The sequence below is a fragment of the Panicum virgatum genome, chromosome 3N, assembly GCF_016808335.1.
Source record: "Panicum virgatum strain AP13 chromosome 3N, P.virgatum_v5, whole genome shotgun sequence".
In the NCBI taxonomy this organism is placed as follows: domain Eukaryota; kingdom Viridiplantae; phylum Streptophyta; class Magnoliopsida; order Poales; family Poaceae; genus Panicum; species Panicum virgatum.
This window is the reverse complement of record NC_053147.1, coordinates 8,960,022-8,973,616: the sequence shown is the minus strand read 5'-3', so window position 1 is coordinate 8,973,616 and position 13,595 is coordinate 8,960,022. Positions and strand designations below refer to the sequence as shown.

Here is a 13,595-nt window from a genome sequence, read left to right as displayed (position 1 = left end):
ACCCAAGAAAATCATCTTTTGCCGATATCACATACGGTCAGGAGAGAGGGGAAGCAGAAATGCAGAGTCATCAACGGTGAATTGGACCTAAGGATTTGTGCGTGTGTGTGTGTGGGGGGGGGGGGGGGGAGGGAGGAGGGTTCTAGATTTGGCTTTGTGTGCATGAACATGGAAGAACAATTGGGGTTGGCTTATTCCTACAAGCCACAGATCAATAAGGTTGATTTTCCCTTACAACATGTATCTAAGCCACCGTGATTATCTTGCCTTTATATACAATATGAAATTTGCATAAAGTTTTAAACTACTTTTGAAAACTCATATATTTTGCATGTAATGTATATATGTTAGCATTCCTTCAGTGTCCATGTACCTGGATTGGTTTGTACTCCATAGGATATAGAAATCAAAATAACCGATATAGTAGCAGACAAGTAATGTCGACGGCTAAATTGTCAACGTGCGAGGGTGGAGAATGTACAAGCTACCGGTCATTCGCTAATCTCAGGCATTCACATCACATGGTAATCAACCAGGACATCATCTAGGTGGCTTGTAGGAATAAGCCAACTCCAGCAGAATTTTGCATGCTAAAGTCTAAGTTGAAAAGGTCCTGCCCCTTTGATTATGCACATTGTCAACTAGCTGATGGTGGCCATTGACCAGATAGTTAATCAAGCCAACCCCGATAGCAGGCTATCCTGATCTTCCTCGTGTTTCTGAATTCTCCACAAATCTTCTATGACCACTAGATAATGTATAATAGTAACAATAGCTGAAAAATATATATGTGTGTGATTATATGTCCATCTCTATTTCATCTTGCAAGTATAAATGTGATATTTCTAAAGTATGTAAGGTTTCCACTTAAATTTTTGATTTGGTCCATCTTATGTCATTGACAGGTGGATCTTAGTCTATCCCGTATGCAAGTCGGACCTTCCCACCGTCCATGACTCGATCATATAGATTCCTACAAATTAACGAGCGGACAACTATAAATATCCGATACTTACACCAACTTTGTCTGCAGAACCACACGAGCATAATTTGTCTATAAATGTGAAACTACGTACAAGTGGTCTTTATACAAATTAATGATTAAGGTTGGTTTTCTTTACAAGCACATGGAATGGATATATATATAGAGCCATCTAACTTGGCGGCCTACAAAAAACCATTATCTCGACTTGAGAAACTAGCGGTAGCTATCTAGTCGGTACTTGATTTTCTCCCCTCCAAATTAACCAATGAATATAGTGAGTTTATGGCGACACAATCTTAAACTCCTGCTCTTGTATGAGCTTTCCTATTAAAATTTTGAAAATACTTTATTTGAGAATCAGTGTAACACCTTATCTGCTTTACCTTCGGCCAATGGCTTTTGGAGACCGCACCCTGTGAGGTTGTTGGGATTTAGTATTTGAGAAGAAATCTATTCCATTTGCCCGTATAAAAAAGACAAAATGCTGTAAAAAAAACCCGACTAGTACTATAAGTTGAAACTGTTGATAGTAGGGATGGAAACGGTAAGGAAACAGGAAAATGGATATCCGAAAATATCCTAGATATCTGAATCCGTATCCGTGCGAATCCGATCCGTTTCCATTCTAAGAGATGGAAATTGGAAGGAAACACAAATATGGTTATTCGAGATATCCGAATCCGTATCCGTGCGAATCCGATCCGTTTTCCATCCTTAGTTGATAGAGATGCATGGTTCGTGGCCTCCTCTCCACCACTCCCAGAGTCGCAAAACGCAGCAGCCGTTGACCCCATTGACCCGGCCCACGCGCAGCGACACGTGGACCCTCTCCTCAGCCACCTATCACGCTGACGCGTGGGGTGGCCCACCAGTTCCAACTAGGGATGGCAACGGGTATATACCCGTCGGGTAGTGGCCACCCATACCCGTACCCGTTAGGATTAAATTTTACCCGTCGGGTTACCCGTACCCGCATACGGGTAAGAAAATGATTCCATACCCATACCCGCGCGGGTAATTTTTACCCGTCGGGTAACCCACACCCGAAATCATACCCGAGTATTACATGTAAATATTAGATATTCACATGAAAAATAAATCATTACAAGTTTCATTTCAACAAGTTAATGGCTCGTATGGGTTAACATGAGTTAGAGAGGGTTCAACAATATATATATACTAGGAGGGTTTAATTGGATTTGAGCTAAATTCATAGGTCATATGGGCTAAAATGAGTTAGATACTTAAGCTCATTTGTTTTTCCTGCGGGTATTTCTTACCCACGGGTAGGCGGGTATGGGTAGTATAAACCCGCACCCGTACCCGCCATACCCGATGGGTATAGGATTTTGTCCAATAATGTACCCACGGGTAGAAAAATCATTCCATACCCGCCTTCTTATTGGGTAAAACTCGTCGGGTACTCGGGTTTCGGGTACCAATTGCCATCCCTAGTTCCAACCCCATCCCATTGGTCCAACTCCGCCTGCCGTCCCGTCTCCATTCTCGAGTCCAAAGTCCAAGTCTTTCCGTTTCACGTTACGTGCTTCTTCTGTAGCTATAGCTTGCACAGTTGGACATCTCTCTCTCTCTCTCCTAGCTTGTAGGTAGCTAGTACGGCCACAAGTCACAAAGTTGTATATAGCCTTCTCGTCCTCTCCATTCTCTGGCTTGAAACCTCCAATCCATCCATGGACTTGGTGCCAAAGCAAGAGCAGCACAAGGAGGAGGAGGAGAAAGAGGAAGAGGAGGGCATGATCTTGGCGGAGCATGGCAGCCGGGCCAACTTTGGCCACGGCGGCGGCGGCGGGCGCAGGAGCGAGATCAAGGAGGTCGACTTCTTCTCCACCGGCGGTGCTCGCCGCAGGAACGGCGACGACGGCGACGGCGACGGTGAGCATGGAAACCGAGAGGCAGGAGCACTAGGACGCGGCAATACTACGGTCAACGTAAGTCTCTTCGATCCAGATGAGCTTGATGAGATTGATCCCTGGCGTGCGCAATTAAGATGGCCATTAGATCGATACATGTATGAACTTGATTTTTTGTGCGGGTGTGCGTGTCGTTTGGGGTTCCTGCAGACGGCGCTTGACCTTCTGACCACGGCGGCGGCGACGCCGGTTAACGGCGGCGAGGGTACGGCCGCCGGAGCAGCGAGTGATCATAAAGAGGTAGGCGCGGCGGATTCTCTCGATCTTGTTCTTCCACATCAGAGTCGTTCATATAAAGCTAAGCGTGGTAGTAGTAGTACCACACGCATGTTGATCCTTTACTCATGCCTGTATGTAGGCGTCGACGGTGGAGGGGGAGCTCCGGCAGGCCGGCGAGGAGAACCGGCGGCTCCGGCGGATGCTGGACGACCTCACCCGCAGCTACAGCGCTCTGTACCATCAGCTCATCCAAGCCCAGCAGCAGCAGCAGCAGCAGGTAAGCTGAACTTACCAAATCCTTGCATCTTGCTACCACATCTCATCATCATCATCATCATCAGCTTCGCCGTTCCATGTCGTCTCTTTGACTAATTTCCACCTGTACTTTCGTCGTGGCTTAGTTCGTGTTCAAAGTCCAAAAGAAATGGCCTTGCGTCGCAGCTGGAACCTAGCTAGCTAGTCAACGTTGTACTTCCATGTTACCAGAAAAAATATCTCGTGAAAAAGCAGCAGCCTGCAGCAAAGCGAGACCGTGGTACTTTATTCATTTCACACAAAAGCATCTCTGCTCCTATAAACCCGCCCGTATAAAGCTGATGATGATCACCTGCCATAATCTATGTGCTTCCGATGAATTGACACTCTACCCGTTTGATTCCCATTTTCTTTTAGATCCATCTGATTTCTTAGACTTCAGTTCTTGGTCGATGCAACCAACCTTATGCGGCTAACCGAGAAAGAAGTTGGGTAGGGAGGTTGGATTGGACCAGTGAAAGTTTTGTAGAAATATGCAGGGGGCGTGCTGGTGTGTATCAAATCTTGCATTATATTCACACACTGCCTGCATGCATTACCCGAATCAAATGTTCATCTACTATATTTCTCTCTAGTTTATAGTAGTGTTCAAAGGCTGCATCGCCAAACTGGTTCAGAACTTCAGGATTCAGATACACTTGACCACTGGCATTACGGGTCGGTACTGAAATGTACGCAAGACCACTTGCGTACTAGCAGCTTAGTTGAGCTCAACTACTGTGCATGTGCATCAAATCGAAACCCATAAACAAAGTTTCAACACCTGATTAGGTCGGTAGTCAAATCTTTGTCGCCCATTAATGGTTTGGAGATAGGTGTCCCGATCCATGTTTACGCGCTACATACAGTAGGCTACCATGTAGATCTCGCCATCGCAAGCACCTTTGGCCGTGCCAACAGGAACCAAGCTTGTTGAGGACAAAGCCACACTTACTAATGGTTGTTAGCGTGTTCATGTCGGCAACTCGATCGGCATGGCCACCGTGCATCCCCCGTGTACGTGATGACTCCATTTTTCTCGTGGCCCTTTAACTCTCATAATTATTCAATTTGACTGCTACGTACGTAGTACTGCCAAAGATCATGACTGGTAACACATCATGATCAGCAAGTCAGCAACGCCCTTAACTGCGATGGATCGATGCAGGCCGGCGGCGCGGCGAACTCGATGGTACCGGCGGCGGCGACAGTGCCGGCGGGACTGCAATTCGTGGACCCCCGCATGGCTCCGGCGATAAGAGCTCCGGCGGCGCTTGACGGAGGGGATTCCGATGGTGGCAGCGGCAGCGCCGGCGAAGCGGATCGTCAGAACAGCGGGAGGTCGGCGCAGCAGGAAGGGTCCGGGACGCCTGAGCGCGACGAGAACGCCGAGCGGGCGGAGGCGCCGCTGCGGAGGGTGAGGGTGTCGGTGCGCGCGCGGTCCGAGGCCCCAATGGTATGTCAAGTCCACTACTACTTTGCTTAGAGTTTGCGTTGAAATTCTTAAGCCATCCTTTTCTCAATCTTGTTGGGAATCGATCGATGCATGTAGATCAGTGATGGATGCCAATGGAGGAAGTATGGGCAGAAGATGGCCAAGGGCAACCCATGCCCCAGAGCTTACTACCGGTGCACAATGGCCACAGGATGCCCCGTCAGGAAGCAGGTACATATTTTGCAATATGGTATCTCCATGATGGTTGCAATTTGTTTGGTTAAACAGTTTAAAACCTTGCCCTTACATTTTTTATATATAGCTATACAAATTGGACTTAGAAAAAGCATAGCGTTGTTTTTTCTTCTATAATGTGCCAAAGGGAAAATGGAAATATATCATAGCACACATCATATAAAAACCACATCATAATATAAGAGGGTAGGCCCTTGGTTAACCTGAAACCTGGCCTCAATTAAACCCAGAATTAATCTTATGATATATAAGTTTATGTTAGCTTATTCAATGAGACCGGCCGGTCCATCAAAAAGGACATATTTTGGTCAAGGAAATGCCAAACAAATTAAGCCTGCCGGGTGTACTTGATTTAACTACTAACTAGAGTACCAGCCTACCAGGTATCTAGCAGCATATACAACATAGCTAAATAAGAAAGTGATCACATGGTGTATTATTATATGCCATGGCCCATATATATGTTGCGTGCTTGTAGAATTCAAACACCACATGCATGTACTTTGTTCCTACAAAGCTAGCTAGGTACCTTCTAATGTTAGGATATTCAAACATGACATTTGAAAACACACCCAAGAAACCAGCTACAAAGTACATCTGAAAATATCCTTGCGACTCTGACGACATATCCTATGATGACATGCAAATGTGAACGTTTGCAGGAGCGTTGCAGGCTGCACACTGCATACGCTAGTTACAGGGGCGAAGCCAGAAATTATGGCCGCCGGGGTCATCATCATTGTTTAACGGGGTCATTAACACTAAAAACAGCGATGAACAGTATCTTTACATAGGATTATCAAAATTTCGTTGGGGTCGGCGGACCCCAACAGCTAGCTGTAGCTTCGCCACTGGCTAGTTATTCATCTGAACCTAACCAAATAAACCACTACTACTGGTCATTTGTCCCTTCCTCTTTGTCTACCCTGTGACCTGTCCTGTCCCCAATTAACAAATGCAAATGGAGATCCTAGTAACTCACCATGATCAATGAGTTAGCTCCCTGATGCACACGTTTGCACTTTCTTCCACGGTCAAACAGCGCACAATCGTGACATCTCACCTGCAGGACGCTCCCTCTAAAAAAATGGCGAGAATTCCCAACTTGTTTGGCTGTTGTGCGTGCAAGTATGCAGCTAGAGAACATGCAAGAAGAGTAACTAATGGGCACACACGTGTGCAGGTGCAACGGTGCGCGGAGGACAAGGCGGTGCTCATCACCACGTACGAGGGCGCCCACAACCACCAGCTGCCGCCGGCCGCCGCCGCGATGGCCAAGACCACCTCGGCCGCGGCCGCCATGCTCCTCTCGGGCCCGGCCGCCGCCGGCCGCGACGCCGGCGCGCTCTTCGCGGGCCACCACGTCGCGGCGCCGCTCTTCCAGTCGTACCCCTACGCGTCCGCCGCCATGGGCGCCACGCTCTCCGCCTCCGCGCCGTTCCCGACCATCACCCTCGACCTCACCCACCCGCCGCCGGCGTCGGCCGCGGGCCTGCTCCCGCACCGCCCGCCGGCGCTCCCCGCGATGCCGTTCCCGATGTACGGCGGCTTCCCTGCCGCGCACAGGCCGGCGGTGCCGCCACAGCCGACGACGGTGTCGTTGGGGATGATGGACGGCAGGAACCGGTCGGCGCTGGAGACCATGACCGCCGCGATCACCAGAGACCCCAACTTCACCACGGCGCTGGCGGCCGCCATCTCGACGATCATTGGGGGAGGCGCTGAAGCAGCTCCCCGGAGTGGCGCCGGCGCCAACGGAGATGGTAATAGCGATAGCGGCGGCACTGAGTCGACCACCACGGCGGCGGCGGCCGGAGCACGGGAGACGGCATTGCATGCGCTTTTACAAAGACTGCATGACAGCCGGCAATAATAACATTTTGAAATCAAAGCTTATGGACGACCATCTGTACATACATCCATGTGTACCGCGTACGCATATAAATCTGTACACATCGCTTTTGTACGTTATACGTATAGTCCTATGTGCTAGTGTTGTAAATGGATTATACAATTGAGATTTTTATAGAGGCGATACGTAAGATTTAATGTTCCACACCTTTTTTTGTCACTTTTTGTGGACAAGGTGTGAACAACACCGAACACACTGTTGACGCAAATCTGATCAACACACGAAAGCGCTAGCATGCGCGGATTGCAAACGATCCTCACCAACGAGGTCTTGCAAAGATCGGTCAGACCGGTTGGAGCAGAGACGCCGCAAAAATCTAGATTTATGAGCTCGAGAGGGACCCCGTCGGAGCTAATGGAGTTAGCGTTGCCTTGAGATCGGCAGACCACTCAGGACGCCTTCAAACACCGTAGAGACGAAGGAAGAACAACATGGGGTTGAAAAAACTAGGGTTTGGAGATAAAAGTAAAGGATAAATGTGTTGATTCGATTAGGATACCCTCAATCGGTCGTGGCTCTTCATATATATAGGGTGGGGAGGTCTGTACCCGATGGGAGCCGAAACCCATGCATATCCCGTGTCAAAACACAACTTATATCTCGGATTAGGCTGTTTCGACCGGTCTGACCGCCCTGGACCGGTCTGACCGATCAGACCGGGGTGCAGGTCTTCTGGGAGGTATAACTTTCTCATCCGGACTCCAAATTTGACATTCTATATATGCATTTTGATCATCTCGACAAGATCTAAGCAATAGTGTAGTCCAATTGGTATTTTGACATGGTTACCCAGACCGGTTTACATTACCGGTCTGACAGGTTCGCCTAGATCATCCAGCAAATCTCGGTATTTGCCAATTTTGGGTGTCAACACACACGATATGACATTCTTCTCCCATGAATTTCTGGCCCAGAGATGGTGAAAGCAGTAAGAGGTAATAACAGACTGCCTATGAGACGAGAAATGGAGATGTGCATTGGAAACTAATTAGTTCCGTTGGAAAAAATGGGACGGAAATGGCGCGGCGAAATGCATGACCTGTATGGATAGGGAAAGGCATATCTCGAACACAAAGAATACAGTGAAAAGTCCACTTTACATCCTTGAATTAAGATAAAAGTTCGATTTTCAATACTCAACTATATAAAATCGGATAACTAGAGTCATTCAATTGTCAAAACCAGATAACGAGAGCCACCTAATTGTCGAAACCAGACAAGTTTATCCCTTGAGTGGTTCGAACGGAGGTTTTTATTTTTTTCTAAGAAAATGAAAAATCTAGTTAGATCTAAAAAATCAAAATTAATTCATTTTAAATTGAAAAATATAAAACTATTACCAATTTTTATTCTAAAAATGAAACCATATTGTTGTTATTGCTCTATGTGAATCTTATTTATTAAGAAATGATAGGCATAGTTATAAGCACAAAAATACTAGGAACATGAAAATATTGGATCCGAATAACTGATAAGTAGAGTGCCAATAGGTATGTTACAATTTTAGAAAAATGTTGGCACTTGTTTTGTATTTTTCTGATTTTAAAAGGATTACTTATGATTGTTTTAGTTTATACTTGATTATTTTTCATTTTCACAAAATGGTTCAGAATGGTTCTAAGTGCAGCAGCATCACCTACGTTCATGATTTTTAGGCCAAACCGCCTTTCACGTTTATCGAAGCATGACGTTGCTGGCTTCCACCCGTATCAAGCCTTTTTTTTTTGCGAAAAGGGGGAGTTTACTGATAATTAAGGAGTATCTTTACACCACTCCTATTCTCCTAACACATTCTGTAGCAAGGTTTTCTAGCAATGAGTATCTTTACATGATCTAGAATCGGCAAAATACACGTGAAATTTCTCTAGCAAGGTTCCAAAGGGGTTACTGATTATTGTTCCAGTTAGCCTTTCGATTGAAAGGAACATATCAAAGCCAAAGAGAACCACACCACACCATCGTTCAGACCCGGCCAATACTCGGTCTCCATTAGTAAGAAAAAAATTTCACTTGGGCACCCTGAGCATTAAAATTCAGTCCAAATAACAAAGAAGACGAACTACCACAACAGAGAAGCAAATTGCATTGTAACATGCACATCAGTTCCAAGTCAATCCAGAAGTTATTTTACAAACGATAGGTTGTACAAATATGATCACACAATTTTCAAGATGGGATGACATGAGCATGATATTATTTCTCAGTGTTCCTTTCTTCAGTAAACATCAAGCATACATATCTTCAAGCATAGCTCTCCAAGCATTCATTTAGTCTTCTTCAGAAAGAAAGGTCTGCCCGTGTGCTAAATCATGTTCCCGGTTTTAGCATTTTTCGCGATCCATTTATTTGCAGTGTACTGTCTGCATGTAGCTGATAGAGAAGCTACACTAACGGAGCAGAGTGCTGACACACTCATGCAGATTCCGCGAAGCCGATCCTGTCCTTGCCAAAGTCGAACACTGTGTGGTAAGCTCCCATGAAGACATCCCCAAGAATCCTGCAATGGTTCGTATGCAAACTCTCAGACTGAGATGGGGAGGAAGGGGGAAAATATCAAGGTATGACGCAATGTTATGTTTCACACCAGAGAGGACCACGCGGGGGTGGTATGTCGAATGCCATGAACCCACTGATGCAGACAGTTTGCCCTCCTTGCTCCAGCTTCACAATGTACTGAACACAAGTTTCACAAAGTTTGAGAATGTACGCATTTGCAGTGATGATTGTGTAACAAAATAAAATTAGAAGTGAAGTTCACAGATTTCTTTTTTTTTATTCAAATCAAGTAGAATATAAGAACTATATAGTCCACTGAATTGCCTCTACCAGGCATTTCTGGGCTCCAAGTATCAACAACTAATCATATCACTCCGAAACTTCAAAACTTCTACGAAGCATGCACTTCAAATGTTCAGTTATGAACTGCGCCAACACTGAATCCTTCATAATCTAGGACTCAATAGGTATCTTCTGATAAATATCAAGAAGCAAATGTTTGATCCCCCTAATATCTTGTCGACAAAATGGTCAGTAAATTTGATTAATCATCACTAATAGCAACATATGCTGAAAAAATTGGCTACTTTGTTGTACTAGGAAATGAACAAAAATTGGTTAGTATAGTTAAAGAATGAGCTATGGGCTACTAGAAAGAACCTGCTCTGGTGTTAGGGTGAAGCTCTTGTTTGCAATAGTGAATGAAAGATTTGGCATCTTTGATATCTGATGGCAGCTGACTGTTGATTCGCCATTGGGACTTGGTAGACGCTCACATAGCTGGAACACAAGGCAGATATTGTCACCAATTATATACATAATTCGTAACGATCAAAGAAACATCCAGATTAAACCATAAATTTTGTAACCTGGTTAGCATATTGCAATATTATCTCCTTTGTTTTGTTTTCACGGAGCTGATTCTCTATCCACACAACAGCCATCTGACAGGCTGTGCACATAACATCTGAGCCCAGGTTTTCTTTCCCGACAACAGATTCAATTCCTTCACTGCAGAAAGTTTTGTGTCATAATTCATCATACCATGAAAAGAGGAATATACAGTGAAACAGAAAAAAAAAGCCAATTTGACACATACTACAATGATGGCCCGGCATAATGGACTCACCTGACAGACTGAATACCATCAAACATGCACAGACCAATCTGGCTGCAAACTTTCTGTGGATCTGTCTGCAGAGGCAAAGCATTTACCAAATTACTAGATTTCAAAATTAAAATACTTATGAAATTTCGTCTATGGTTCAAAGACTGAACAAAAGCAGGGAAATGCAGAAACTAGCAAACCTGTGCTATGAGCAAGTTGAGGATCATCTCTCCATACTGGCTCACCACTTCTTTGCATTCCGTGCTGATAATTCCCTCTGCCCCAATTGCATGGTTCACTTGAGCAACTATAGCCTGTACATGAGATTCAAGAATTGAGTCATCCCTTATCAAAGTTTGTCCATTCTACCTAGGGACCTAGTACCTAGTCATACTGATGGTACATAGTTTAGCATCTACATAAATTCTAGTGATACTCGTAATCTATTGGCCAGTGACTCCAGCTCAGCTTAAAAATTTGTAAGCCCGGTGCCTGTGGTCATGCAAATACAGAGAAAATCAGGATCATCAGTATGAGGATACATACTGTAGGACCAGCCAACAAAGAAGTCCCAGAGTCGGCAATAGCAGCACAGCCTTTTGCACAGAAACCAGTTGAGTGACCATCAATGAGGAGATCCCCCATGTTGAACTGCCAGTAACCTTTGCGGGAAACAGGAACATAGGTGTGGTTCCCCTTGAAGTGTTTAGGGTCCACGCCGCCAAAGACAAGCTCGCCACCGGAAGATGCATCAGGGTTTCGGTTGAGCCAGAAAGAGAAGACGTTGTCCTTAAGAAGTTTCTGCTCTTCCATGCTCTGCCTGTTGTTGCACATAGAAGAAAATGGTACACGATTCAGGTGGCAAACCGGCAAGCCATGCTTTATATCAATGAGTTAACAGCTAGAAGACATACCAAATGGGAGGAGCTTTGCCGACAGAGATTTCAGGGTATCCAAGACCAAGAATGCCATCAAACTTCCCAAGGATGAATGAGAAACTGGGTTCGCGAGTAGTCTCAATGAACTTCTGAAATGGGGAGAAATAAGTTGCAGCATTAGAGATACAGTTTGCATGTGATTGTTAACATGGGCAATTACACTGAAATAAAACATTTAACCTGGCTTTTAACAACAAGGTCTCCAACAAGCACGTTATCCTTGCTGAAGAATCCGGAAATTGATCCAGAGCCATAAGTAATTTTGCAAGTCTCCCCTGAATAATTTGGTGAGAAAATATGTAGTGCAGAGATTCAGCAACCATCTTTGCATGCTGCGAGAAATCAGTAACATTAAAGAAGATCAGGCCATATACCATCAGACTTGTAAGTGCTAGACTTGCTGGACTTGTATTTGTGGTGGAAGTAGCATGCTATCTGCAGTGGCACATGGCAGTCAAATTAAACATCTCTCCTCAAAGATTCACAGTGAGACTTAAGCTTGAAATCACAAATTTAACAAACAACTAGAGAAACGGAAACGATGATATGCCAAAGAATGAGCGCACCGAGAAATAACATTTGGAGGAGGGGATCCAGAGGTTGGAGCTCCCAGTGTCGAAGATGACGGTGAAGTTCTGCGGCGGCGTGCCGATGCCGATGACCCCGAAGTACTGGGTGTTGAGGTAGTCGATGAGAGGGACCTCGTCGCCGCCGGCAGCCCTCAGGCGGCGGCTGTCGTGCTGCCTGCCAACCTTGGCCGCGGCCAGCGCCTCGCGGTCGAGCTTGTTCTTGTTCAGGCTGACCCTGAGAAGCCCGTCAGGGGTGGAAGCACGGAGCAGCGAGGCGCACGACAGAGCCCACAAGCAGGCGGTCGCCAGCAAGAGCTGCCTGCGCCTCATCATCCCAGAGAACCAAGAGCACCTGAGGAGAATTTGTGTTAGCTCGGATTACTGGATTAGGAATTTAGGATAAGGCTGCCTGCTGTATACTCCATGCGCTTGTCCTTATCCTTGCTGCTCAGCAAACTCGAAAGTCAACCAATGGAGATGCTTGTATTCAGGAAAGTTTCAGACTTTCACTAAAGCAGAGCTCAACTGGAAATCAAAGCCCCAACAGAAGAAACATACTACGAAACCTACAGATTCGGTACAGCTACAATGAATCAAGGTAATAACTTATAAGGATCGTCATCAGTGGATATTAGCACAGAAAGTCACCAAAACCACGCGAGCTGAACAAGAGCAATCGTGGTACAGTACATCCTAGTAGAAACGGCATTCATTCAGACCTACCAGGCAAAAGACGGATAAGTGCTCGGAGAGTAAGAGTAGTGAAGCTCAGTCAGGCAAGAGGGACCACCTTATTGCGTGGTTGCCTCCGTGCAGCTACCTTGCTTGCTTCCAAGACGACGAGGAAGGACGGTGGTGAAGTCGAGGAGGAGGAGGGGTTGAAGAAGAGGGAGGAAGCATGGGCGCGCGGGCGACAGACACAATAAAGAAGCCACCAATGGCGTCACAGGATGTGGCGAGGCGACTGGCACCTCCCGTCCCACTGTCGCGTGCGGCGGGGCCGCGGGCCGCGCCTGGCCCACGTGTCGGTGGCAGAAGGCGCTGGAGGTAGGTTCTGGTTCTGGGTGTCCTCGCCTCCTCGGATATTTCATAGCGCTGGGAAGGAGGGAACATGTCAGAACTGGAATGGATGAAGAGGGTTGAAGAAGGCGAAAGCGACGGGGTGAGGTGGGTGACGGCGTCGGCGTGGCGTGTTCCACGCGACCACGCCGGGAGAGATATTTCTTTACCACCGCCTAGATCCTCTGTCAACTCTCTCCAAGGAAGAAGATGGTGGCGCGGACCAATGGAGGTGAGGAGGAGAAATTCTCCGTCAGTTTGTTTCTTGTGGGCCTTTCTTTCCGACGTGGGCAAACGGCGCAGAGGGCCCGGCCCAACTATTTTGTCAATATGCGTGGATGCAAAGTCTGGTTTAGTTGCTCGCGTAAAATTGTAAAAATAAAATATTTTCATA

At 46.3% G+C, this 13,595-nt stretch overlaps 2 protein-coding genes across 6 annotated transcripts; one reads left to right on the top strand and one right to left on the bottom strand.

Moving 5' to 3' along the window:
* The first annotated feature begins 2,472 nt into the window (after positions 1-2,472).
* Positions 2,473-7,177, top strand: LOC120664194 (probable WRKY transcription factor 47). 3 transcript variants are annotated; one of them, XM_039943263.1, is made up of 6 exons: positions 2,473-2,934; positions 3,067-3,156; positions 3,275-3,405; positions 4,594-4,885; positions 4,982-5,095; positions 6,303-7,177. In XM_039943263.1, the coding sequence occupies exons 1-6, from the start codon at positions 2,677-2,679 to the stop codon at positions 6,990-6,992; spliced, it is 1,575 nt and encodes a 524-aa protein (XP_039799197.1). In that variant the 5' UTR covers positions 2,473-2,676; the 3' UTR covers positions 6,993-7,177. The 3 variants fall into 3 exon arrangements, with proteins under 3 accessions (XP_039799197.1, XP_039799196.1, XP_039799195.1); XM_039943262.1 differs by having other exon boundaries at positions 2,474-2,934; positions 3,275-3,412; positions 4,598-4,885; XM_039943261.1 differs by having other exon boundaries at positions 2,474-2,934; positions 3,275-3,412; positions 4,595-4,885.
* A 1,914-nt stretch (positions 7,178-9,091) lies between these two features.
* Positions 9,092-13,255, bottom strand: LOC120664193 (aspartic proteinase). 3 transcript variants are annotated; one of them, XM_039943260.1, is made up of 12 exons: positions 12,933-13,255; positions 12,140-12,494; positions 11,948-12,008; positions 11,754-11,848; positions 11,550-11,662; positions 11,182-11,455; positions 10,836-10,949; positions 10,657-10,721; positions 10,397-10,538; positions 10,188-10,307; positions 9,616-9,704; positions 9,092-9,528 (listed from the first exon to the last, which is right to left on the bottom strand). In XM_039943260.1, exons 2-12 carry the CDS (start codon positions 12,473-12,475, stop codon positions 9,444-9,446), a joined length of 1,494 nt encoding a protein of 497 aa, XP_039799194.1. In that variant the 5' UTR covers positions 12,476-12,494; positions 12,933-13,255; the 3' UTR covers positions 9,092-9,443. The 3 variants fall into 3 exon arrangements, with proteins under 3 accessions (XP_039799194.1, XP_039799192.1, XP_039799193.1); XM_039943258.1 differs by lacking the exon at positions 12,933-13,255 and adding an exon at positions 12,563-12,856; XM_039943259.1 differs by lacking the exon at positions 12,933-13,255 and adding an exon at positions 12,866-12,884 and having other exon boundaries at positions 9,102-9,528.
* Between the last annotated feature and the right edge of the window lie 340 nt (positions 13,256-13,595).